The following is a 25,307-nucleotide window of genomic DNA, read 5'->3' as shown; positions in this document are numbered from 1 at the left end:
CTGAGCCACAGGGAAGACATGACCATGGAAACTTCCCAGGTACACGGACTTGATTTCAAACAGGTGAAATCACCGATAGCCTACATTTAGACATATGACACATATAGTTTTAGGGAAAATAAAAAGTATTCATATATAACAGACCTCTATTAGTGAGTCTGGTTCATCCAGGATGTTCTTTTCGTTCTGCATCCGCTGCATCGTCCCTGTAGAACTGGGGTCCATTATCAGTACGTTCTGACTACAGGGTCTGGCGAACTGACAGTCACTCTTTCTGGAGTCAGTCGTCCTGCACACCTCGTAATTGTACACGTGCTGTAGAGTTCCTGTCCCCAAAGTGTCTGCGTAACGCGGTGGATAATACGGAATAACCGGGAGGTTGGAATGATGGAGGATGCGAGACTGTCTCCATCTGTATATTTTCACTGATATAATAACCACTAAACACGTGATGAACAGAAATGAGACTACAGCCAAAGCCAAGACTAAGTAAAAAGTCAGGTTGTCGTTGTACTCCTTGTCGTGCGTAAAGTCAGTGAACTCCGAGAGCACTTCAGGGAAGCTGTCCGCCACCGCAACGTTAACATTGACTGTAGCTGAACGAGAGGGCTGCCCGTTGTCCTCCACTACAACAGTGAGCCTTTGTTTCACAGTATCTTTATCATTGACTTGGCGTATAGTTCTTATTTCTCCATTCTGTAAGCCCACTTCAAACAGCGCCCTGTCTGTCGCTTTCTGCAGTTTATACGAGAGCCAGGCATTCTGTCCAGAGTCCACATCAACAGCCACCACTTTAGTAACAAGATAGCCCACATCTGCTGAACGAGGTACCATTTCAGCCACCAGAGAGCTGCTAGTCTGGACTGGGTACAGAACCTGAGGCGCGTTGTCGTTCTGGTCCTGGATCATTATTTTCACAGTCACATTGCTACTGAGAGGAGGGGAGCCTCCATCCTGCGCTTTTACGCGGAACTGGAAATCCTTGATCTGCTCGTAGTCAAAAGAGCGCACTGCATGGATGACTCCACTATCAGCACTAACGGACACATATGAGGAGACGGGCACTCCGTTAACCGAGGAGTCCTCCAGTATGTAAGAAACACGGGCATTCTGCTTCCAGTCAGCGTCTCTGGCTTTCACTGTGAATATAGAGAGGCCCGGTGTGTTGTTTTCTATAATGTAGGCCTCATATGAGCTCCTCTCAAAGACAGGCGCGTTGTCATTCACATCTGATATCTGTAAGGTGAGAGTGACGCTGTTGGAGAGCGAGGGCACGCCCTCATCAGAGCACGTCACACTGATGTTATACTCAGAGTCTCTCTCTCGGTCCAAGTCACTGTCAGTTACTAGACTGTAAAATGTGTTAGATGTTGATTTAATAGTGAATGGGACGTTCGCATTTATGCCACAGTGAACTTTACCATTACTTTCTGAATCAGGGTCGTTCACGCTCATCATAGCTATTACTGTGTTCGGACGGGAATCCTCTGGTATTGAACCGGACTTGGAAATCAAATTGATAACAGGACTATTGTCATTCACGTCAATAACATCAATTATTATTTTACTTGAGTCTGAAAGGCCTCCATTGTCTATTGCTTCTATATCAATCTGATAATTTCTGTCTTTTTCATAATCAATTGGGCCATCTAATATCAAATCCCCATCTGCGTTTATATGAAATAATTCTGAACCGCTGTCCATACCATTCGAAATTAGATACGACACTTCGCCATTTGTGCCTTTGTCTGCGTCAGAAGCACTAACTGTAGTGACAACCGTTCCTTTTTGTGAATTCTCTGTTATTGTTGCCGTATAAACTGTTTTGGTAAAAACCGGCGCATTGTCGTTTGCATCTAACACGGTTACGTGTATCTGCATTGTCCCAGTCATTTGAGGTTTGCCTCCATCCAAAGCAGTTAACAACAACGAAATATGCTCCTGTTTCTCTCTATCTAAAGGTTTCTGTAAAACCATCTCTACCTTTTTACTTCCGTCGGCCTGACTATGTAATTTCAGAATAAAATTGTCTGTGGGTTTCAGCGAGTAGGTTTGGAGACCGTTTAAACCTATGTCTGCATCCACTGCTTTCTCTAACACGAATTTAGAGCCAATCACCGCCGACTCACTGATTTCCACTCTTCTCTCAGCCTTTTTAAAACTGGGAGCATTATCGTTTATATCTGTGATCTCAACAGTTACCGGGTACAACTCCATCGGGTTTTCAAGAGAAATCTGAAAATCCAGTGCGCAAGGCGTCGTCTGTCCGCAGAGCGCTTCACGGTCTATTCTCTCTTTGATAAGGAGAACTCCCCTTTCTTTATTCAGCTCGATGTATTCTGCGCTGTCTCCAGTATAAATACGAGCTTTTCCTGATTTCAGTCTTTTGATATCTAAACCCAAATCCTGCGCTATGTTACCGACTAAAGAGCCTTTCGCCATTTCCTCCGGAATGGAGTAACTGACCTGCCCGTGCACTGAACTGAGAGAGAGGACCGAGATAAACAACAGTACTTGCCGTGCCATTGTTCTGTCCGACATTTTCTCTGCGATATCAAACAACACAAACGTTATAATCCGTAAAGAAGTCTGTAATATTCCATTGGTTTCCAGTGCAAAACGTTAAAAAAATGGTCCCAAAATCCAGCACGGTTGAACAAAAGAATCGTAGCCCTGAATCAGCGTGTTAGTGTTCTGTGTAACCTGGACTGCGCGCTCTGTGCGCGTCTTTCTCTCTCTAATATACCGAGATGATGGGGGAGGAACTGCTGCAAATCTGCTCTGAATTTGTAACACACTGACCAACAGCGTCCCTCAGAGTTCAATGCACTCCACTACATAAAATAAAAACAGTACAACGTACTTAAGAAGGTTTCAGTTTATAAACGATAAAATACCATATTGTTATTATATCAACAACTAAGCCAATGTATATATGACAAAACAAGGTCAGTGAGATATTAACAAACAAGGTCTAGTAAAATACACGTTGCAAGAAAATATTCTACAATAGGAAACTATTTGCTACACCATTGAAATAAACCAGGGGCGAAAATCTGATATCAACTTTGGAGGGGACAATTATATGAAATTTTCTCAAGAGCAATTCCTGAGGGGGACACCAAAAGTAGTGCTGTAACACTACATTGTAATATGGTAAATGTATATTGAGGAACCAAAGAAATAAGGTGTTTGCCGTACTCCTAACTACCGGTACCCAAAACTACACAACTAATCACAACAGCAATACCATTGCCTTTAACAAATCTTAGTTCAGTCACCAGTTTAAGTTGAGAGTGGGGGTATCCATGGCATTTTCCAATTATGTTCCTATTTTACAAGTCAAAAAAATTGAGAACCTTTCATAATGTTGCCAAACAAAGACTCAACAAACTTACCTGAGACTCCCTGTCTCTGCCAGTCTGTCCCTGCATATCTGTCCCCAACTCTGCTGTCTGTGTGCCATCTGTTGCCTGCTCTGCCTAATAACATCATTGTGAAACATTTCCATTAGAATTTCATTTCTTTCTTATGAACATTTTATCAAGTAGTCTTTGAGGTTTTAGTGTACTGAAAAATACTCTGATGTCCGTCTTTTATTTTTCTGCCATTTTTCTACCTGGCTGGCTGGCTGGCTACACACACACACACACAGTGTGTAGGTTATTTACAGTAGGAGATGGGCTTCTATCATTTCATCTTTTATCATTCTATTTGGGCTTTGATCTAAAAGGTAGCTAGCAAATGTGAAACAGATTAAAATGACAAGAGTTGACAGCTGTATGAGTTCACCATTTACACAACATATGCTGCAACCTTTTGTAATTTTAATAGTTGTTTCATATTGGCTGGCTTCCAACAATAGCTGAATTTGCAAAGCTAGCGAGCACCAATTCCGTTTCAGTGGTGTTTGCTATAATCTTTGCTACCCGGGTTAAATAAAGGTGAAATAAAATAAATAAATAAAAGTTCCCTTGCGACAATTTAGCTTTTGCAACGAGACCATTAAATATATTTAAGACAATGGTAGAAGAGAGTGTAGTTCTGTTCAGTTTGGACTCCAGTGTATCGCTAACCTTATCAAAGGGACTTTGAAGCACTAACTTACATCATCTGCATGCTGATCTTGGAATAAATTGACGATAGCAAAGATTCCATCTTTGACGAGGCCACATAAAGGGAATAGGTACTAGCTAGCTTAATAGTTAATATTTGCGCGCTAGCTCTGCATATTCAGCTAGTGTGTGTGCGCGATTGACTGGATTAACCTCACGCAGTTACGTGCATTGAGTGCCTTTCAGACAGTGGATACGACCCATCTGTTACCTTGCCAACTAAGGAACTGGCAGTGGATCAAACCATTGTGAGGCAAAGGGTGGGGGGGGTTGCAATCTTTTGAAACTTAAAAACGCGCTATTAAGTGTCTATAATCAGCACAATTGCTTTCATTGCGTATTATTAATATTATTTAAATTACATAGTTATGTTTCAGTGATATATTGGGGGGGACAAATCATATTTTTCTCAGGATGGGGGGGTCGTGTCCCCCCCGGGATTTCCACCCCTGAAATAAACCCTATTTGACAAGAGCCGCTGTCCATGACCATGGTGCTGAAATGGCCCCATAAGTAGAACGAAGAGCATTTCTGAAAATGGAAAGTCCCCAGGTACGACACATACTAGATTTTAAACAGATAAAATCGCAGATGCATTTAGACAGACAGGTGAAACATATAGTTTTACGGAAAAGATAATGACTGAAATATAACAGACCTCTATTGGGGAGTCTGGTTCATCCAGGATGTTCTGTTCACTCTGCATCCGCTGCATCGTCCCTGTAGAACTGGGGTCCATTATCAGTACGTTCTGACTACAGGGTCTGGCGAACTGACAGTCACTCTTTCTGGAGTCAGTCGTCCTGCACACCTCGTAATTGTACACGTGCTGTAGAGTTCCTGTCCCCAAAGTGTCTGCGTAACGCGGTGGATAATACGGAATAACCGGGAGGTTGGAATGATAGAGGATGCGAGACTGTCTCCATCTGTATATTTTCACTGATATAATAACCACTAAACATGTGATGAACAGAAATGAGACTACAGCCAAAGCCAAGACTAAGTAAAGAGTCAGGTTGTCATTGTACTCCTTGTCGTGCGTAAAGTCAGTGAACTCCGAGAGCACTTCAGGGAAGCTGTCCGCCACCGCCACGTTAACATTGACTGTAGCTGAACGAGAGGGCTGCCCGTTGTCCTCCACTACAACAGTGAGCCTTTGTTTCACAGCATCTTTATCATTGACTTGGCGTATGGTTCTTATTTCTCCATTCTGTAAGCCCACTTCAAACAGCGCCCTGTCTGTCGCTTTCTGCAGTTTATACGAGAGCCAGGCATTCTGTCCAGAGTCCACATCAACAGCCACCACTTTAGTAACAAGATAGCCCACATCTGCTGAACGAGGCACCATTTCAGCCACCAGAGAGCTGCTAGTCTGGACTGGGTACAGAACCTGAGGCGCGTTGTCGTTCTGGTCCTGGATCATTATTTTCACAGTCACATTGCTACTGAGAGGAGGGGAGCCTCCATCCTGCGCTTTTACGCGGAACTGGAAATCCTTGATCTGCTCGTAGTCAAAAGAGCGCACTGCATGGATGACTCCACTATCAGCACTAACGGACACATATGAGGAGACGGGCACTCCGTTAACCGAGGAGTCCTCCAGTATGTAAGAAACACGGGCATTCTGGTTCCAGTCAGCGTCTCTGGCTTTCACTGTGAATATAGAGAGGCCCGGTGTGTTGTTTTCTATAATGTAGGCCTCATATGAGCTCCTCTCAAAGACAGGCGCGTTGTCGTTCACATCTGATATCTGTAAGGTGAGAGTGACGCTGCTGGAGAGCGAGGGCACGCCCTCATCAGAGCACGTCACACTGATGTTGTACTCAGAGTCTCTCTCTCGGTCCAAGTCACTGTCCGTTACTAAGCTATAGAAATGATTCGACGTTGATTTAATTGTAAATGGAATGTTTTCATTTATGGAACACTCTACTTTACCATTATCACCCGAGTCTGAGTCTTGAACATTGATAATTGTTACAACTGTGCCAGACACAGAATCTTCTAATATTGCGTTTGTCTTAGACATTATATTAATGATTGGTTTGTTATCATTTAAATCAGAAACATCGACAATTACTTTGCAGGAATCTATGAGTCCTCCCGCGTCTCTAGCTTGAATGTCAATTTGATATTTTTTCATTCTTTCGTAATCAACATGTCCTAATAATCTCACTACACCGTCATCATGATCGACTTCAAATAATTCAGCACCGCCTTCGACGATGTTTGATATAGAATATGTCACTTTTCCGTATGAACCTTGATCAGCATCGGTCGCGCTTACCGTAGCTACAGTGGTGCCTTTAGGCGCGTTCTCTGTTACACTGGCCTTGTAAACGGCTTGGGAACAGACGGGTGCGTTATCATTGGCGTCTAGTACAGTGATGATGATCCGCATTGTTCCTGATAGCTGAGGCTCTCCTCCATCTAACGCTGTTAATATCAGCGATATCTGATCCTGTTTCTCTCGGTCTAGAGGCGTCTGCAAAACCATTTCCACATTTTTACTACCGTCAGGTAAAATGTGTGATTTTAATATGAAATGATTGGTTGGTTTTAGAGTGTAGTTCTGCAGGTCATTCACACCAACGTCATTATCAACTGCTCTATCCAAAACGAACCTAGTTCCGGTCTGTGATGACTCACTTATTTCGAATGTCATTTCATTCTTTTTGAAACCCGGTGAATTATCGTTGATGTCTGTGATCTCAATCGTGATGCTGTAAAATTCCAATGGGTTTTCAAGTAGAATTTGACGGTGTAAAGCGCATGGCGTCGTCTCTCCACACAACGCTTCACGGTCTATTCTCTCTTTGATAAGGAGAACTCCCCTTTCTTTATTCAGCTCGATGTATTCTGCGCTGTCTCCAGTATAAATACGAGCTTTTCCTGATTTCAGTCTTTCGATATCTAAACCCAAATCCTGCGCTATGTTACCGACTAAAGAGCCTTTCGCCATTTCCTCCGGAATGGAGTAACTGACCTGCCCGTGCACTGAACTGAGAGAGAGGACCGAGATAAACAACAGTACTTGCTGTGTCATTGTTCTGTTCGACATATCCTTTTCACAATTAAACCATAAACACCATATAATCCGTTAAACAATTTGCAGTATTCCGTTAAAAGGAAGTTCAGAAAATAACACAATTCTCTGCCAATAATCCGTCTCTCTGGAACAAAATAATCCAATATCGGAGTCTCCGTGCTCAGTGTTCTCTGTAACTCGGACCGTGCGCTCTGCGCGCGGCTCTGCCTTTCTCTTAATATATCGAGATGATGGGGGAGGTACTGCTGCAAATCTGCTCTAAAACTGCAACACACTGACCAACAGCGTCCCTCTGAGTTCAATCCACTGCACTACAGATTACCTTAAAACAATAAACGCATCGCAAAATATTGTATATGAGAAGGTTTGAGTATCCCAAGGATATAATACAGAATACTATTAGGCGAATTCAACACATATAGACCATTGTATGATGACAAATGTAAACCAATATGTCAGAGGGATGTGGGTAAAGAATGTATAACAAAAAGCACGTTGCGTGAAACTAGACTACTATGGGAGACTACAAGCAACCCTTTGAAAGTCACCCTCTTCGCAAAGCACATCTGTCCATGATAGTGCTTCTGAAATGGCCACATATCAGTGGAATGAAGAGCATTTCCGACAGACTCGATTGCAAATAAAATGTAGACATAGGATACAGATGAAAAATATAGTTTTACGGAAAATATAATGACAAAAAAATAACAGATTTCTATTGGGTAATCTGCGGAGGGCCCACATCGTGCGCCTTTACCCGGAAGTGGAAATCCTTGATCTGTTCATAGTCAAAAGTATAGTCCTATCAAGTTTAACCCAACCCGGTCATGTGACCTGTATTAACACATTTAGAACCACTGTAAACATAGATCGCAGAGGGTGTGGACAAGCTACCTCCAACAAGATACACGTTGCTGAAACGACAGGAAACCATTTTTGAAAAACGGATGTATGGACGCTTGTGTGCTTTCTATACAAATACACATGACTGATACAGATTTAGGAATTTAATTCTTATAACAGCGGACTATCCATGTCAGTTGGTGATGAATTTACAACATCAGCGGAATGAATAGCATATGTACACGGACAGTTTCCAAATTAAAAGATTTGATTGTAAAACAGTTAAACACGATTAAACAATAAATTCGACATACAAATATAGCTTTTAGGGAATTATTTAAATATAACAGACCTCCAATTGCGAGTCTGGTTCATCCAGGATGTTTTTTTCGTTCTGCATCCGCTGCATCGTCCCTGTAGAACTGGGGTCCATTATCAGTACGTTCTGACTACAGGGTCTGGTGAACTGACAGTCACTCTTTCTGGAGTCAGTCGTCCTGCACACCTCGTAATTGTACACGTGCTGTAGAGTTCCTGTCCCCAAAGTGTCTGCGTAACGCGGTGGATAATACGGAATAACCGGGAGATTGGAATGATAGAGGATGCGAGACTGTCTCCATCTGTATATTTTCACTGATATAATAACCACTAAACATGTGATGAACAGAAATGAGACTACAGCCAAAGCCAAGACTAAGTAAAGAGTCAGGTTGTCATTGTACTCCTTGTCGTGCGTAAAGTCAGTGAACTCCGAGAGCACTTCAGGGAAGCTGTCCGCCACCGCCACGTTAACATTGACTGTAGCTGAACGAGAGGGCTGCCCGTTGTCCTCCACTACAACAGTGAGCCTTTGTTTCACAGCATCTTTATCATTGACTTGGCGTATGGTTCTTATTTCTCCATTCTGTAAGCCCACTTCAAACAGCGCTCTGTCTGTCGCTTTCTGCAGTTTATAGGAGAGCCAGGCATTCTGTCCAGAGTCCACATCAACAGCCACCACTTTAGTAACAAGATAGCCCACATCTGCTGAACGAGGCACCATTTCAGCCACCAGAGAGCTGCTAGTCTGGACTGGGTACAGAACCTGAGGCGCGTTGTCGTTCTGGTCCTGGATCATTATTTTCACAGTCACATTGCTACTGAGAGGAGGGGAGCCTCCATCCTGCGCTTTTACGCGGAACTGGAAATCCTTGATCTGCTCGTAGTCAAAAGAGCGCACTGCATGGATGACTCCACTATCAGCACTAACGGACACATATGAGGAGACGGGCACTCCGTTAACCGAGGAGTCCTCCAGTATGTAAGAAACACGGGCATTCTGGTTCCAGTCAGCGTCTCTGGCTTTCACTGTGAATATAGAGAGGCCCGGTGTGTTGTTTTCTATAATGTAGGCCTCATATGAGCTCCTCTCAAAGACAGGCGCGTTGTCATTCACATCTGATATCTGTAAGGTGAGAGTGACGCTGCTGGAGAGCGAGGGCACGCCCTCATCAGAGCACGTCACACTGATGTTGTACTCAGAGTCTCTCTCTCGGTCCAAGTCACTGTCAGTTACTAGGCTATAGAATCCGTTAGATGTAGATTGAATGGTGAAAGGAATGTTTTCACTCAAAACACAATTCACCACTCCGTTATTATCAGAGTCTGGGTCGTGGACACTCATTACAGCGATAATAGTCTGGGGAGGGACATTTTCTGGTATTGTTTTAGAAGTTGACATCATGTCAATCAAAGGGTTGTTGTCGTTAACGTCTACAATGTCCACTACTAATTTACTGGAATCTGAAAGACCGCCTTGATCTTTTGCTTCTATGTCAATCTGGTAATGTTTAGCTGTTTCATAGTCGACCTTGCCTATCAAACGCACCTCGCCATTGCTTTCATCTATTTCAAATAGATCCAAAATACCATCGATACTACTTGATATTGAGTAAGTGACTAAACCGTTTGATCCATTGTCTATATCAGTTGCACTAACTGTAGTTAATAATGTACCCCTCTGTGAATTTTCCACCAAACTGGCCTTATATATTGCCTGCGTAAAAACCGGAGCGTTGTCGTTTGCATCCAACACAGTGACGTGAATCTGCACTGTTCCAGACAACTGAGGCTCACCTCCATCGAGGGCGGTTAAGACTAACGATATCTGCTCCTGTTTCTCTCGGTCGAGGGGCTTCTGTAAAACCATCTCTACTTTTTTACTCCCGTCAGCCTGACCTTGTAATTTTAAAATAAAATGTTCGGTAGGATTAAGGGAGTAGCTTTGAAGTCCATTTCTTCCAATATCAGAATCAAAAGCTCTTTCCAAGACAAATTTAGAACCGATCACAGCTGATTCACTTATTTCGAATTTCATTGCATCTTTTTTGAAAAGAGGAGCATTATCATTGATATCGGTAATCTCAATTGTGACTCGATAAAATTCTATTGGGTTCTCCATAATAATCTGAAAATGTAGTGCGCAAGGCGTCGTCTGTCTGCACATCCCCTCACGGTCTATTCTCTCTTTGATAAGGAGAACTCCCCTTTCTTTATTCAGCTCGATGTATTCTGCGCTGTTTCCAACGTGAATACGAGCAATACCTGATTTTAGTCGTTTTATATCCAAACCCAAATCCTGCGCTATGTTACCGACTAAAGAGCCTTTCGCCATTTCCTCGGGAATGGAGTAACTGACCTGCCCGTGTACTGAACTGAGAGAGAGGACCGAGATAAACAACAGTACTTGCCGTGTCATTGTTCTGTCCGACATTTTCCCTTCACCATTAAACCACAACCGCTATGCAATCCGTTAAGCAATTTTAAATATTCTGTTAAATATAAATCCAGAAAATAACAAGAATGTCTTCCAATAATCCTTATCGCTGGAACAAAAGAATCCCAGCTTGGTGTCTCCGTGCTTAGTGTTCTCTATAACCCGGACTACAGTGCTCTGCGCGCGGCTCTTTCCCTCTCTAATATATCGAGATGACGGGGAGGTACTGCTGCCGATCTGCTCTAAAACGGCAACACACTGACCAACAGCGTCCCTCTGAGTTCAATGCACTGAACTACAGCTATTCTTAAGAAAGAAACAATTCGAAAATGTTTGGGAAGGATAGAGTCTCCAAAAAATAATGTACAGCCCAATCATGTTTTACCCAACCCAGTCATGTGGGCAATATTAACACATGAACAACTGCAAACACAGATGCCACAGGATGTGGACAAGTAATCTCAAACAAGATGAACGTTGCTGAAACTATAGGACTACATCACAACAGAACACAACTTTAGAGAACTGGATGTATGGTAGTGTGGTTTCTATACAAATACACAATTACTCATATAGATTTATGAAATGAATTCTTATTATGGCAAATGTTTGCATGATCTTGACAACGGTGAAGACGTCAATACAATTCACCGTTTCCTATGTCAAAGGTCCCTCTTTGCAAAGCACCGCTGTCCATCTCAGTGGTGCTGAATTGGCCACATCAGGGGAATGAACAGCATTTCTTCCCACGGAAAGCTTCCAAATGTAAAGACTCGATGTAAAAACAGTTAAAAAGACGATTACAAAATGCATTACACAGAAAAATATAGTTGTAGGGGGAAATTCATTATTTAAATACAACAGACCTCCAATGGCGAGTCTGGTTCATCCAGGATGTTCTGTTTACACTGCATACCATTGCCTTTAACAAATCTTAGTTCAGTCACCAGTTTAAGTTGAGAGTGGGGGTATCCATGGCATTTTCCAATTATGTTCCTATTTTACAAGTCAAAAAAATGGAGAACCTTTCATAATGTTGCCAAACAAAGACTCAACAAACTTACCTGAGACTCCCTGTCTCTGCCAGTCTGTCCCTGCATATCTGTCCCCAACTCTGCTGTCTGTGTGCCATCTGTTGCCTGCTCTGCCTAATGACATCATTGTGAAACATTTCCATTAGAATTTCATTTCTTTCTTATGAACATTTTATCAACTAGTCTTTGAGATATTAGGCTACTAGGGTTCTTACTTTGCGTTTTAGTGTACTGAAAAATACTCTGATGTCCGTCTTTTATTTTTCTGCCATTTTTCTACCTGGCTGGCTGGCTGGCTGGCTACACACACACACAGTGTGTAGGTTATTTAAAGTAGGAGATGGGCTTCTATCATCTTATCTTTTATCATTCTATTTGGGCTTCGATCTAAAAGGTAGCTAGCAAATGTGAAACAGATTAAAATGACAAGAGTTGACAGCTGTATGAGTTCACCATTTACACAACATATGCTGCAACCTTTTGTAATTTTAATAGTTTGTTTCATATTGGCTGGCTTCCAACAATAGCTGAATTTGCAAAGCTAGCGAGCACCAATTCCGTTTCAGTGGTGTTTGCTATAATCTTTGCTACCCGGGTTAAATAAAGGTGAAATAAATAAATAAATAAAAGTTCCCTTGCGACAATTTAGCTTTTGCAACGAGACCATTAAATATATTTAAGACAATGGTAGAAGAGAGTGTAGTTCTGTTCAGTTTGGACTCCAGTGTATCGCTAACCTTATCACAGGGACTTTGAAGCACTAACTTACATCATCTGCGTGCTGATCTTGGAATAAATTGACGATAGCAAAGATTCCATCTTTGACGAGGCCACATAAATGGAATAGGTACTAGCTAGCTTAACCTCTTATGGCTAGGGGGCAGTATTTTCACGGCTGGATAAAAAACGTACCCGATTTAATCTGATTATTAGTCCTGCCCAGAAACTAGAATATGCATATAATTATTAGCTTTGGATAGAAAACACTCCAAAGTTTCTAAAACTGTTGGAATGGTGTCTGTGAGTATAACAGAACTCATTTGGCAGGCCAAAACCTGAGAAGATTCTGTTCAGGAAGTACCCTGTCTGACCATTTCTTCCCCTTGTTGATTCTCTCTATCTATTACAGGGGATCTCTGCTGTTACGTGACACTTCCCACGTCTCCAATGGGCTCTCAGAGCCCGGGAAAAACCTGAATGACGTAATTCAAAGCCCTGGCTGAAACACAGGAGCGCTTTTGCTAAGTGGTCTATCAGAGGACAAAGGCTTAGGCACGTGCACTGCCCGCCCCTGCCTTTCTGTTTTTCCCTCTGTTTACAGACACGCAGATTCCCGGTCGGAATAGTATCGCTTTTCTACGAGATAAATTGCATAAAAATTTATTTTAAACAGCGGTTGACATGCTTCGAAGTACGGTAATGGAATATTTAGAATTTTTTTGTCACGTTATGTGCCATGCGTGCGACCGTGATTTACCATTTGGATAGTGTCTAGAACTCACAAACAAAACGTCGCTGATGGAACATAACGATGGATTATTTGGGACCAAACCAACATTTGTTATTGAAGTAGAAGTCCTGGGAGTGCATTCTGACGAAGAACAGGAAAGGTAAGACCATTTTTCTTATAGGAAATGTGATTTTGGTGAAGGCTAAACTGGGTGGGTGTCTAAATAGCTAGCCCGTGATGGCTGGGCTATGTACTTAGAATATTGAAAAATGTGCTTCATCCGAAAAGCTATTTTAAAATCGGACATATCGAGTGCATAGAGGAGTTCTGTATCTATAATTCTTAAAATAATTGTTATGCTTTTTGTGAACGTTTATCGTGAGTAATTTAGTAAATTGTTAGTAAATTCCCCGGAAGTTTGCAGGGGGTATGCTAGTTCTGAACGTCACATGCTAATGTAAAAAGCTGTTTTTTGATATAAATATGAACTTGATTGAACAGACATGCATGTATTGTATAACATAATGTCCTAGGTGTGTCATCTGATGAAGATCATCAAAGGTTAGTGCTGCATTTAGCTGTCTTCTGGGTTTTTGTGACATTATATGCTAGCTTGAAAAATGGGTGTCTGATTATTTCTGGCTGGGTACTCTGCTGACATAATCTAATGTTTTGCTTTCGCTGTAAAGCCTTTTTGAAATCGGACAGTGTGGTTAGATTAACGAGAGTCTTGTCTTTAAATAGCTGTAAAATAGTCATATGTTTGAAAAATTGAAGTTTTCGGATTTTAGAGGAATTTGTATTTCGCGCCACGCCCATCATTGGATATTGGAGCAGACATTCCGCTAGCGGAACATCTAGATGTAAGAGGTTTTAATAGTTAATATTTGCCCGCTAGCTCTGCATATTCAGCAAGTGTGTGTGCGCGATTGACTGGATTAACCTCACGCAGTTACGTGCATTGAGTGCCTTTCAAACAGTGGATACGACCCATCTGTTACCTTGCCAACTAAGGAACTGGCAGTGGATCAAACCATTGTGAGGCAAAGGGTGGGGGGGTTACAATCTTTTGAAACTTAAAAACGCGCTATTAAGTGTCTATAATCAGCACAATTGCTTTCATTGCGTATTATTAATATTATTTAAATTACATAGTTATGTTTCAGTGATATATTGGGGGGGACAAATCATATTTTTCTCAGGATGGAGGGGTCGTGTCCCCCCCGTCCCCCCCCAGGATTTCCACCCCTGAAATAAACCCTATTTGACAAGAGCCGCTGTCCATGACCATGGTGCTGAAATGGCCCCATAAGTAGAACGAAGAGCATTTCTGAAAATGGAAAGTCCCCAGGTACGACACATACTAGATTTTAAACAGATAAAATCGCAGATGCATTTAGACAGACAGGTGGAAACATATAGTTTTACGGAAAAGATAATGACTGAAATATAACAGACCTCTATTGGTGAGTCTGGTTCATCCAGGATGTTCTGTTCACTCTGCATCCGCTGCATCGTCCCTGTAGAACTGGGGTCCATTATCAGTACGTTCTGACTACAGGGTCTGGCGAACTGACAGTCACTCTTTCTGGAGTCAGTCGTCCTGCACACCTCGTAATTGTACACGTGCTGTAGAGTTCCTGTCCCCAAAGTGTCTGCGTAACGCGGTGGATAATACGGAATAACCGGGAGGTTGGAATGATAGAGGATGCGAGACTGTCTCCATCTGTATATTTTCACTGATATAATAACCACTAAACATGTGATGAACAGAAATGAGACTACAGCTAAAGCCAAGACTAAGTAAAGAGTCAGGTTGTCATTGTACTCCTTGTCGTGCGTAAAGTCAGTGAACTCCGAGAGCACTTCAGGGAAGCTGTCCGCCACCGCCACGTTAACATTGACTGTAGCTGAACGAGAGGGCTGCCCGTTGTCCTCCACTACAACAGTGAGCCTTTGTTTCACAGCATCTTTATCATTGACTTGGCGTATAGTTCTTATTTCTCCATTCTGTAATCCCACTTCAAACAGCGCCCTGTCTGTCGCTTTCTGCAGTTTATACGAGAGCCAGGCATTCTGTCCAGAGTCCACATCAACAGCCACCACTTTAGTAACAAGATAGCCCACATCTGCTGAACGAGGCACCATTTCAGCCACCAGAGAGCTGCTAGTCTGGACTGGGTACAGAACCTGAGGCGCGTTGTCGTTCTGGTCCTGGATCATTATTTTCACAGTCACATTGCTACTGAGAGGAGGGGAGCCTCCATCCTGCGCTTTTACGCGGAACTGGAAATCCTTGATCTGCTCGTAGTCAAAAGAGCGCACTGCATGTATGACTCCAATATCAGCACTAACGGACACATATGAGGAGACGGGCACTCCGTTAACCGAGGAGTCCTCCAGTATGTAAGAAACACGGGCATTCTGGTTCCAGTCAGCGTCTCTGGCTTTCACTGTGAATATAGAGAGGCCCGGTGTGTTGTTTTCTATAATGTAGGCCTCATATGAGCTCCTCTCAAAGACAGGCGCGTTGTCATTCACATCTGATATCTGTAAGGTGAGAGTGACGCTGCTGGAGAGCGACGGCACGCCCTCATCAGAGCACGTCACACTGATGTTATACTCAGAGTCTCTCTCTCGGTCCAAGTCACTGTCAGTTACTAGGCTATAGAATCCGTTAGATGTAGATTGAATGGTGAAAGGAATGTTTTCACTCAAAACACAATTCACCACTCCGTTATTATCAGAGTCTGGGTCGTGGACACTCATTACAGCGATAATAGTCTGGGGAGGGACATTTTCTGGTATTGTTTTAGAAGTTGACATCATGTCAATCAAAGGGTTGTTGTCGTTAACGTCCACAATGTCCACTACTAATTTACTGGAATCTGAAAGACCGCCTTGATCTTTTGCTTCTATGTCAATCTGGTAATGTTTAGCTGTTTCATAGTCGACCTTGCCTATCAAACGCACCTCGCCATTACTCTCGTTTATTTGAAATAAGTCCAAAATACCAACTTTGCTACTTGATATTGAGTAAGTGACTAAACCGTTTGATCCATTGTCTATATCAGTTGCACTAACTGTAGTTAATAATGTACCCCTCTGTGAATTTTCCACTAAACTGGCCTTATATATTGCCTGCGTAAAAACCGGAGCGTTGTCGTTTACATCCAACACAGTGACGTGTATCTGCACTGTTCCAGACATCTTAGGCTCACCTCCATCGAGGGCGGTTAAGACTAACGAGATCTGCTCCTGTTTCTCTCGGTCGAGGGTCTTCTGCAAAACCATCTCTACCTTTTTACTTCCATCATCTTGCCCATGTAATTTCAGAACGAAATGATCCGTTGGATTAAGGGAGTAGCTTTGAAGTCCATTTCTTCCAATATCAGAATCAAAAGCTCTTTCTAGTACAAATTTAGCTCCGGTCACAGCTGATTCGCTTATTTCGAATTTCATTGAATCCTTTTGGAAAACTGGAGCATTATCATTGATATCGATGATCTCAATAGTGATTCGATAAAATTCTATTGGGTTCTCCATAATAATTTGAAAGTGTAAAGCACAAGGCGTCGTCTGAACGCAATGCGCTTCACGGTCTATTCTCTCTTTGATAAGGAGAACTCCCTTTTCTTTATTCAGCTCGATGTATTCTGCGCTGTTTCCAAAGTGTATACGAGCTCTACCCGACTTCAGTCTTTTGATATCTAAACCCAAATCCTGCGCTATGTTACCGACTAAAGAGCCTTTCGCCATTTCCTCCGGAATGGAGTAACTGACCTGCCCGTGCACTGAACTGAGAGAGAGGACCGAGATAAACAACAGTACTTGCCGTGTCATTGTTCTGTCCGACATTTCTCACTGCACAATTAAATCACAAATACCGTAAAGGTCCGTTAAGCAATTTGCAATATTCCTTTTCACGTAAATCCAGAAAATAACACAATCTTCCGCCAATAATCCGTATCTCTGGAACAAAAGAATCGCAGCTCGTCCCGTGCTTAGTGTTCTCTATAGCCCGGACTACAGCGCTCTGCGTGCGACTCTTTCTCTCTCTGATATATCGAGATGATGGGGGAGGTACTGCTGTAAATCTAAAACTGCAACACACTGACTAACAGCGTCCCATTGAGTTCAATGGAATGAACTACAGGTTTGATTGTACGTGAAATCAAATATAGCACTATGATGCTATATCAACACACATAGCCTCATGAATGAATAACGAATGCAAATCAATATGTCTGAGGGATGTGGAGAAAGAATGTCTAACGAAAGACACGTTCCGTGATATTATGTTAATATAGGAAGCTACAAGCTACCTATTGAAATAGAGCCTATTTGAAAGTGTTGATGTCCATGGCCTCGGGACTGAAATAAACACTTATTGGTGGAATGAAGAGCATTTCTGACGGATTCAATTTCAAACAAAAATCGCCTAACACATTTAGACATAGGATACACATTGAAAAAGTGGTATTAGAGAAAAGATAATGACTCAAAAATAACAAACCTCTAGTGGGGAGTCTGGTTCATCCAGGATGTTCTTTTCGTTCTGAATCCGCTGCATCGTCCCTGTAGAACTGGCGTCCATTATCAGTACGTTCTGACTACAGGGTCTGGCGAACTGACAGTCACTCTTTCTGGAGTCAGTCGTCCTGCACACCTCGTAATTGTACACGTGCTGTAGAGTTCCTGTCCCCAAAGTGTCTGCGTAACGCGGTGGATAATACGGAATAACCGGGAGGTTGGAATGATAGAGGATGCGAGACTGTCTCCATCTGTATATTTTCACTGATATAATAACCACTAAACATGTGATGAACAGAAATGAGACTACAGCCAAAGCCAAGACTAAGTAAAAAGTCAGGTTGTCGTTGTACTCCTTGTCGTGCGTAAAGTCAGTGAACTCCGAGAGCACTTCAGGGAAGCTGTCCGCCACCGCCACGTTAACATTGACTGTAGCTGAACGAGAGGGCTGCCCGTTGTCCTCCACTACAACAGTGAGCCTTTGTTTCACAGCATCTTTATCAGTGACTTGGCGTATAGTTCTTATTTCTCCATTCTGTAATCCCACTTCAAACAGCGCCCTGTCTGTCGCTTTCTGCAGTTTATACGAGAGCCAGGCATTCTGTCCAGAGTCCACATCAACAGCCACCACTTTAGTAACAAGATAGCCCACATCTGCTGAACGAGGCACCATTTCAGCCACCAGAGAGCTGCTAGTCTGGACTGGATACAGAACCTGAGGCGCGTTGTCGTTCTGGTCCTGGATCATTATTTTCACAGTCACATTGCTACTGAGAGGAGGGGAGCCTCCATCCTGCGCTTTTACGCGGAACTGGAAATCCTTGATCTGCTCGTAGTCAAAAGAGCGCACTGCATGGATGACTCCACTATCAGCACTAACGGACACATATGAGGAGACGGGCACTCCGTTAACCGAGGAGTCCTCCAGTATGTAAGAAACACGGGCATTCTGGTTCCAGTCAGCGTCTCTGGCTTTCACTGTGAATATAGAGAGGCCCGGTGTGTTGTTTTCTATAATGTAGGCCTCATATGAGCTCCTCTCAAAGACAGGCGCGTTGTCGTTCACATCTGATATCTGTAAGGTGAGAGTGACGCTGCTGGAGAGCGACGGCACGCCCTCATCAGAGCACGTCACACTGATGTTGTACTCAGAGTCTCTCTCTCGGTCCAAGTCACTGTCAGTTACTACAGTAAAGAAATTATTCGATGTTGATTTCATCGCAAAAGGAATGTTTTCGTTCATAGAGCACTGCACCCTGCCATTTTCACCAGAATCATGGTCTTGAATATTCATCATTGTTACTACAGTCCCAGGTGTAGCATCCTCAGATATACTATTTGTCTTTGACATGGTATTAATGGATGGTTTGTTATCATTCGTATCCATTACTTCAATAATCACTTTGCACGCGTCAGAGTGACCTCCCTGGTCTGTAGCCTGAACGTCTACCTCATAATGTTTCATTTTTTCATAATCAATATTCCCAATTAATCTCATAACGCCATATGTTTCGTCTACCTCAAATAGTTCAGCAGCACCCTCAGCAGTATTCGATATAGAGTATGTGACCCTTCCGTTAGGACCTTGATCAGCATCAGATGCACTGATTGTGGTTAAAACGGTGCCTTTAGGAGCACCTTCTGATATACTGGCCGTATACTCTGCCTCGGCACAAACAGGAGCGTTATCATTGGCGTCTAGTACAGTGATGATGATCCGCATTGTTCCTGATAGCTGAGGCTCTCCTCCATCTAACGCTGTTAATATCAGCGATATCTGATCCTGTTTCTCTCGGTCTAGAGGTTTCTGTAAAACCATCTCTACGTTTTTACTACTACCAATTTTACTATTCGGTTTTAAAATAAAATGATCAGTGGGTCTAAGGTAGTAGCTTTGAAGGCCATTTATACCTACGTCATTATCAATCGCTCTCTCCAAGACGAATCTAGCACCCGTTAAAGCAGACTCGCTTATTTCAAATGTCATTGCATTCCTTTTAAAAACCGGAGCATTATCATTGGTATCCGTTATTTCAACTGTGATGCTGTAAAATTCCATTGGATTCTCCAGAATAATCTGAAAATGCAGTGCACAAGGCGTCGTCTGTCCGCAGAGCGCTTCACGGTCTATTCTCTCTTTGATAAGGAGAACTCCCCTTTCTTTATTCAGCTCGATGTATTCTGCGCTGTCTCCAGTATAAATACGAGCTTTTCCTGATTTCAGTCTTTTGATATCTAAACCCAAATCCTGCGCTATGTTACCGACTAAAGAGCCTTTCGCCATTTCCTCCGGAATGGAGTAACTGACCTGCCCGTGCACTGAACTGAGAGAGAGGACCGAGATAAACAACAGTACTTGCCGTGCCATTGTTCTGTCCGACATTTTCCCTTCACCATGAAACAACAAGCAGGTTATTATAATCCGTAAAACAGTCTGTAATATTCCGTTTGGTTTCAGTGCTGATAAACAAAGCACAATGTGTCCAAAAATCGTATCGCCTGAACAAAAGAATCGCAGCTCGGTGTCTCCGTACTTAGTGTTCTCCGTAACCTGGACTTCCCTGTCTAATATACCGAGATGATGGGGGAGGTACTGCTGCAAAACTGCTCTGAAACAGCAACACACTGACCAACAGCGTCCCTCAGAGTTCAGACTATTAAATTACAGAATTGAAGAAAGAAAGAAAAACACGCCAGGATAGTTGGGAACGTTAGAGCCCACATAAGAGAGAGTAGTAAGGTAACCATAAAGACTATATCAATGAATTATCTTGGTCAATGCATGTAGGCCAAATGTACACAAAGATCCCGGAGAGATGTGGAGAAAGTCTCAGCCTATCCCCACACACTCCGCATGGAATTACAATACAACAGAACACAATGTTAGACTTGCAGGTTAAACAGGAAATGAATGGAATGTTGTGCATGAAATACCCGTAGCCTATCATGAATGTTATGAAATACAAACGATATGTTTGATTGGTCTTTAAAGGATGGTATTATCTTTACCATCAACGAGGATTCAGCTACAAGGCAAGTCACCCCATTTGCAAAGCGCCGCTGTCCGTGACTGTGGTGCTGAAAGTGCAATAACAATGGAAAGATGAGCTTCTCGGACAGTGGGGAGAAAATCAACGCGAAAGATGCATTTAAAGATGTAAATGGATACAAATGGAAATAGATAACAGACCTCTATTGGGGAGTCTGGTTCATCCAGGATGTTCTTTTCGTTCTGCATCCGCTGCATCGTCCCTGTAGAACTGGGGTCCATTATCAGTACGTTCTGACTACAGGGTCTGGTGAACTGACAGTCACTCTTTCTGGAGTCAGTCGTCCTGCACACCTCGTAATTGTACACGTGCTGTAGAGTTCCTGTCCCCAAAGTGTCTGCGTAACGCGGTGGATAATACGGAATAACCGGGAGGTTGGAATGATAGAGGATGCGAGACTGTCTCCATCTGTATATTTTCACTGATATAATAACCACTAAACAGGTGATGAACAGAAATGAGACTACAGCCAAAGCCAAGACTAAGTAAAGAGTCAGGTTGTCATTGTACTCCTTGTCGTGCGTAAAGTCAGTGAACTCCGAGAGCACTTCAGGGAAGCTGTCCGCCACCGCCACGTTAACATTAACTGTAGCTGAACGAGAGGGCTGCCCGTTGTCCTCCACTACAACAGTGAGCCTTTGTTTCACAGCATCTTTATCATTGACTTGGCGTATAGTTCTTATTTCTCCATTCTGTAAGCCCACTTCAAACAGCGCCCTGTCTGTCGCTTTCTGCAGTTTATACGAGAGCCAGGCATTCTGTCCAGAGTCCACATCAACAGCCACCACTTTAGTAACAAGATAGCCCACATCTGCTGAACGAGGCACCATTTCAGCCACCAGAGAGCTGCTAGTCTGGACTGGATACAGAACCTGAGGCGCGTTGTCGTTCTGGTCCTGGATCATTATTTTCACAGTCACATTGCTACTGAGAGGAGGGGAGCCTCCATCCTGCGCCTTAACCACGAGTTTAAGCTGTTTTATTTGTTCATAATCAAAGGAGCGCACCGCATGTAAAACTCCTGTTTCAGAGTTAATTGATATATAAGTAGAGACTGGAGCTCCACTGATCTGCGTGTCCTCCAACAGGTACGATATTCTCGCGTTCTGATTCCAATCAGAGTCCCGCGCGCTGACAGTAAATATGGACATTCCAGGAGAGTTATTCTCTGTGACGTAAGCAGAGTAGGGACCTTTATCGAACAATGGAGCATTATCATTTACATCAGATATTCTAAGGTGTAAAGTCCTGGCGCTGGAGAGAGGAGGCGAACCAGAATCTGTCGCTGTTATGGTTATGTTGTATTCGGGCACCGCTTCTCGGTCAAAAATCGAATCTGTTATAACATTGTAGTAATTAGCCATTGAGGATTTGATCTTAAATGGAAGGTTAGTATCTATAGAGCATGTAATGTGTCCGTTTCTCTCTGAATCATTATCTTTAACATTTATAATAGCAATAGTGGTGCCAGGAGGAGCATCTTCAGACACAGGGCTGGAGAAAGACATGACGTTTATAACTGGTGCGTTGTCATTAACATCAATAACTTCAATGACAACTTTACTGGTGTCTGTTAAACCTCCCTGGTCTTTAGCTTCAACTCTAACCTCGTACTTCTTATTTTTCTCATAATCTATCTGACCCGAAACAGATATGATTCCGGTGTTCTCATTAATGATAAATATGTCCGCTATGGTGCCCTTTATCTTTGAACAACTGTATGCTATTTCGCCGTTCGATCCACCGTCTGCGTCACTGGCATTCACGGTGGTGATATATGTCCATTTTGGGGCGTTTTCCATCACAGTAGCCCTGTAAACTGACTGGTTAAACACAGGCGCATTGTCATTGGCATCTAGGACAGTGATCTCTATATTTACTGAACCAGATCTCTGTGGATTTCCACCGTCTACAGCGATTAGCTTTAAAGAGAGACGAGGATGCTCTTCTCTGTCTAACGACTTCTGGAGGAACATCTCAGCATATTTACTACCGTCTGGATTCGCATGCTTTTTTAGAATGAAATAATCATTGGGAGTTAAAATGTAATTTTGTAGGGCGTTGAGTCCTACATCGGGATCCTCTGCACTCTCTAGCGGAAACCTAGCTCCAACTGTGGCCGATTCGCTGATTTCAAAATGAATATCTTTATTTGGAAAAACGGGCGCATGATCATTTACATCTAATATTTCTACAGTGACGAGGTGCAGTTCCATCGGATTCTCTAGAATGATTTCGAAGCTGAAGCTACACGGCGTGACGTCAGTACAAAGCTGCTCTCGGTCTATTCTCTCACTCACGACTAGAATCCCTTTGTCTGTCTTCAGCTCTGTGTACTGAACGCTTTCTCCGGTCACGATACGAGCCCTGCCCGCTCGGAGCCGTTTCAAATCTAACCCCAGGTCTTGAGCTACGTTACCGATAAGAGAGCCTTTCTTCATCTCCTCCGGAATGGAATACCGGATTTGGCCTCTGACAATATGATTGAGATACAGGAGAAAAATAAGTACTTGCCACCGCAGTCCACAACATGAACGCCATCTTACGCATTTAGGTTGAAATAATCCTTCAGATGCCATAGCCAACGAAGAATAAATCGCACAGGAAAATTCCTTACAATGTATCCTCAGAAACGTTGAGCAAAGAGAGGAGTTATATGTAACGTTTTGTTTCAATCCAGGCTATTTTCACCATCCCTTCCACTTAAACAGTAATAAACAGAGTGTTTCTCTGTCGCGCCCCGCATCGTATGAAGCGCAGATAGTCTCTTCCTCTCCTCTGCTGGAGCGCAGTGATATGGGAGTTAACTCCACTGACTGACAACACTGGACAGAAATTATTTCACTGATCAACAGCGGCCCTCAGAGTCTAAAACCTGAACACCAGATTATATTTGAATTCATTAAAACGTAGAAATGATTCAACACTTTAGAGTACTACTCCCGTTCCAAACAGGTAAGTTGAACACTGTGGCGCAATATAAATGAACGCATCGTTCAATCACTATGATACTACGACCAGCGAGGCAAGTGGCAATAATTCGATAGCCGACTAAAACATGTCACCCTATTCAGTCAGCGCTAGATTGGAACGTGCGTAAACAATTTCCATGGATCCACCATCCAAACCATTATTGAACAATACGGTAAAATACCTGTGTTGAGAGTTAGTCGAAATGAAAAGCAGTCAACACCAAAAGCCACCCTATAGTGACTTAATAAATACACAGTAGTTGGAACTAGGGAGAAAAGTGTAAGAGAACGTGTCAGAACTCTGCTTCAATCATGACAGAATTTGCGGTGTCCACACAGAGTGGGGCTGAAACGGCCGAGTTATGAGAAAAAAAAGTAGGCATAATAAAAATAAACTAAATAATCAGAAAACATGTTAATGCTTCTATTGTAGCACTTGGTATTGCTACCCACAGTCCAAAACCGCTGGCAATGGAATTCTATAAAACACAAACTAACCGCAACAATACTTAACTGATTGACCCATAAACTGTGATGACAAGAGAAATACTGAGTAAATGAACCTCAGGGCACAAAAGTTCAAAAAGTTACGAAGGAAAACTGTGAAGATGTATTCCAACCTAATGAGCAATACCATTAAAACTGCAACAGACTCACCTCCACCGGCGAGTCTGCTTCATCCAGGATGTTCCGTTCACTCTGCATCCGATGCATCGTCCCTGTAGAACTGGGGTCCATTATCAGTACGTTCTGACTACAGGGTCTGGCGAACTGACTGTCACTCTTTCTGGAGTCAGTCGTCCTGCACACCTCGTAATTGTACACGTGCTGTAGAGTTCCTGTCCCCAAAGTGTCTGCGTAACGCGGTGGATAATACGGAATAACCGGGAGGTTGGAATGATAGAGGATGCGAGACTGTCTCCATCTGTATATTTTCACTGATATAATAACCACTAAACACGTGATGAACAGAAATGAGACTACAGCCAAAGCCAAGACTAAGTAAAAAGTCAGGTTGTCATTGTACTCCTTGTCGTGCGTAAAGTCAGTGAACTCGGAGAGCACTTCAGGGAAGCTGTCCGCCACCGCCACGTTAACATTGACTGTAGCTGAACGAGAGGGCTGCCCGTTGTCCTCCACTACAACAGTGAGCCTTTGTTTCACAGCATCTTTATCATTGACTTGGCGTATAGTTCTTATTTCTCCATTCTGTAAGCCCACTTCAAACAGAGCCCTGTCTGTCGCTTTCTGCAGTTTATACGAGAGCCAGGCATTCTGTCCAGAGTCCACATCAACAGCCACCACTTTAGTAACAAGATAGCCCACATCTGCTGAACGAGGTACCATTTCAGCCACCAGAGAGCTGCTAGTCTGGACTGGATACAGAACCTGAGGCGCGTTGTCGTTCTGGTCCTGGATAAAGATGTTGATACTCACATTGCTACTGAGTGGAGGAGAGCCTCCATCTTGCGCCTTAACCACGAGTCTTAGTTGTTTCATTTGTTCATA

The 25,307-nt window shown here is 43.0% G+C and overlaps 4 protein-coding genes across 13 annotated transcripts in view; all 4 read right to left on the bottom strand.

The window, feature by feature from the left end:
* The window catches only part of LOC115173703 (protocadherin gamma-C5), a 182,767-nt gene that overhangs the window by 79,433 nt on the left and 78,027 nt on the right, over window positions 1-25,307 (bottom strand). Inside the window, exon 1 of one of the 10 annotated variants that reach the window (XM_029732123.1) lies at window positions 17,760-20,370. The exons of 8 other annotated variants lie outside the window; for them this stretch is intronic. In XM_029732123.1, the coding sequence (XP_029587983.1) occupies window positions 17,760-20,159 (2,400 nt within the window). In that variant the 5' untranslated portion in view covers window positions 20,160-20,370. Of the gene's footprint in view, window positions 1-4,773; window positions 8,141-17,759; window positions 20,371-25,307 lie in introns of those variants that run through there. One more of the 10 variants, XM_029732138.1, reaches the window with a different exon arrangement.
* LOC115173811 (protocadherin beta-16-like) lies at window positions 41-3,019 on the bottom strand. Its single transcript, XM_029732239.1, has one exon. It carries the CDS (start codon window positions 2,539-2,541, stop codon window positions 130-132), a length of 2,412 nt encoding a protein of 803 aa, XP_029588099.1. The 5' UTR covers window positions 2,542-3,019; the 3' UTR covers window positions 41-129.
* On the bottom strand, window positions 8,342-11,133 carry LOC115163794 (protocadherin beta-16-like). Its single transcript, XM_029715971.1, has one exon. The coding sequence runs from the start codon at window positions 10,754-10,756 to the stop codon at window positions 8,342-8,344; it is 2,415 nt and encodes an 804-aa protein (XP_029571831.1). The 5' UTR covers window positions 10,757-11,133.
* On the bottom strand, window positions 14,436-17,492 carry LOC115173786 (protocadherin beta-16-like). The gene has a single exon (XM_029732187.1). It carries the CDS (start codon window positions 17,099-17,101, stop codon window positions 14,504-14,506), a length of 2,598 nt encoding a protein of 865 aa, XP_029588047.1. The 5' UTR covers window positions 17,102-17,492; the 3' UTR covers window positions 14,436-14,503.

Source organism: Salmo trutta, chromosome 3 (genome assembly GCF_901001165.1).
Source record: "Salmo trutta chromosome 3, fSalTru1.1, whole genome shotgun sequence".
In the NCBI taxonomy this organism is placed as follows: domain Eukaryota; kingdom Metazoa; phylum Chordata; class Actinopteri; order Salmoniformes; family Salmonidae; genus Salmo; species Salmo trutta.
This window is presented reverse-complemented; position numbering and strand designations above follow the sequence as displayed.

Bases quoted from the DNA above. Each gene is read 5' to 3' on its own strand.
- LOC115173786 (XM_029732187.1), bottom strand. From the start codon at position 17,101: ATGTCGGACAGAACAATGACACGGCAAGTACTGTTGTTTATCTCGGTC.
- LOC115173811 (XM_029732239.1), bottom strand. From the start codon at position 2,541: ATGTCGGACAGAACAATGGCACGGCAAGTACTGTTGTTTATCTCGGTC.
- LOC115163794 (XM_029715971.1), bottom strand. From the start codon at position 10,756: ATGTCGGACAGAACAATGACACGGCAAGTACTGTTGTTTATCTCGGTC.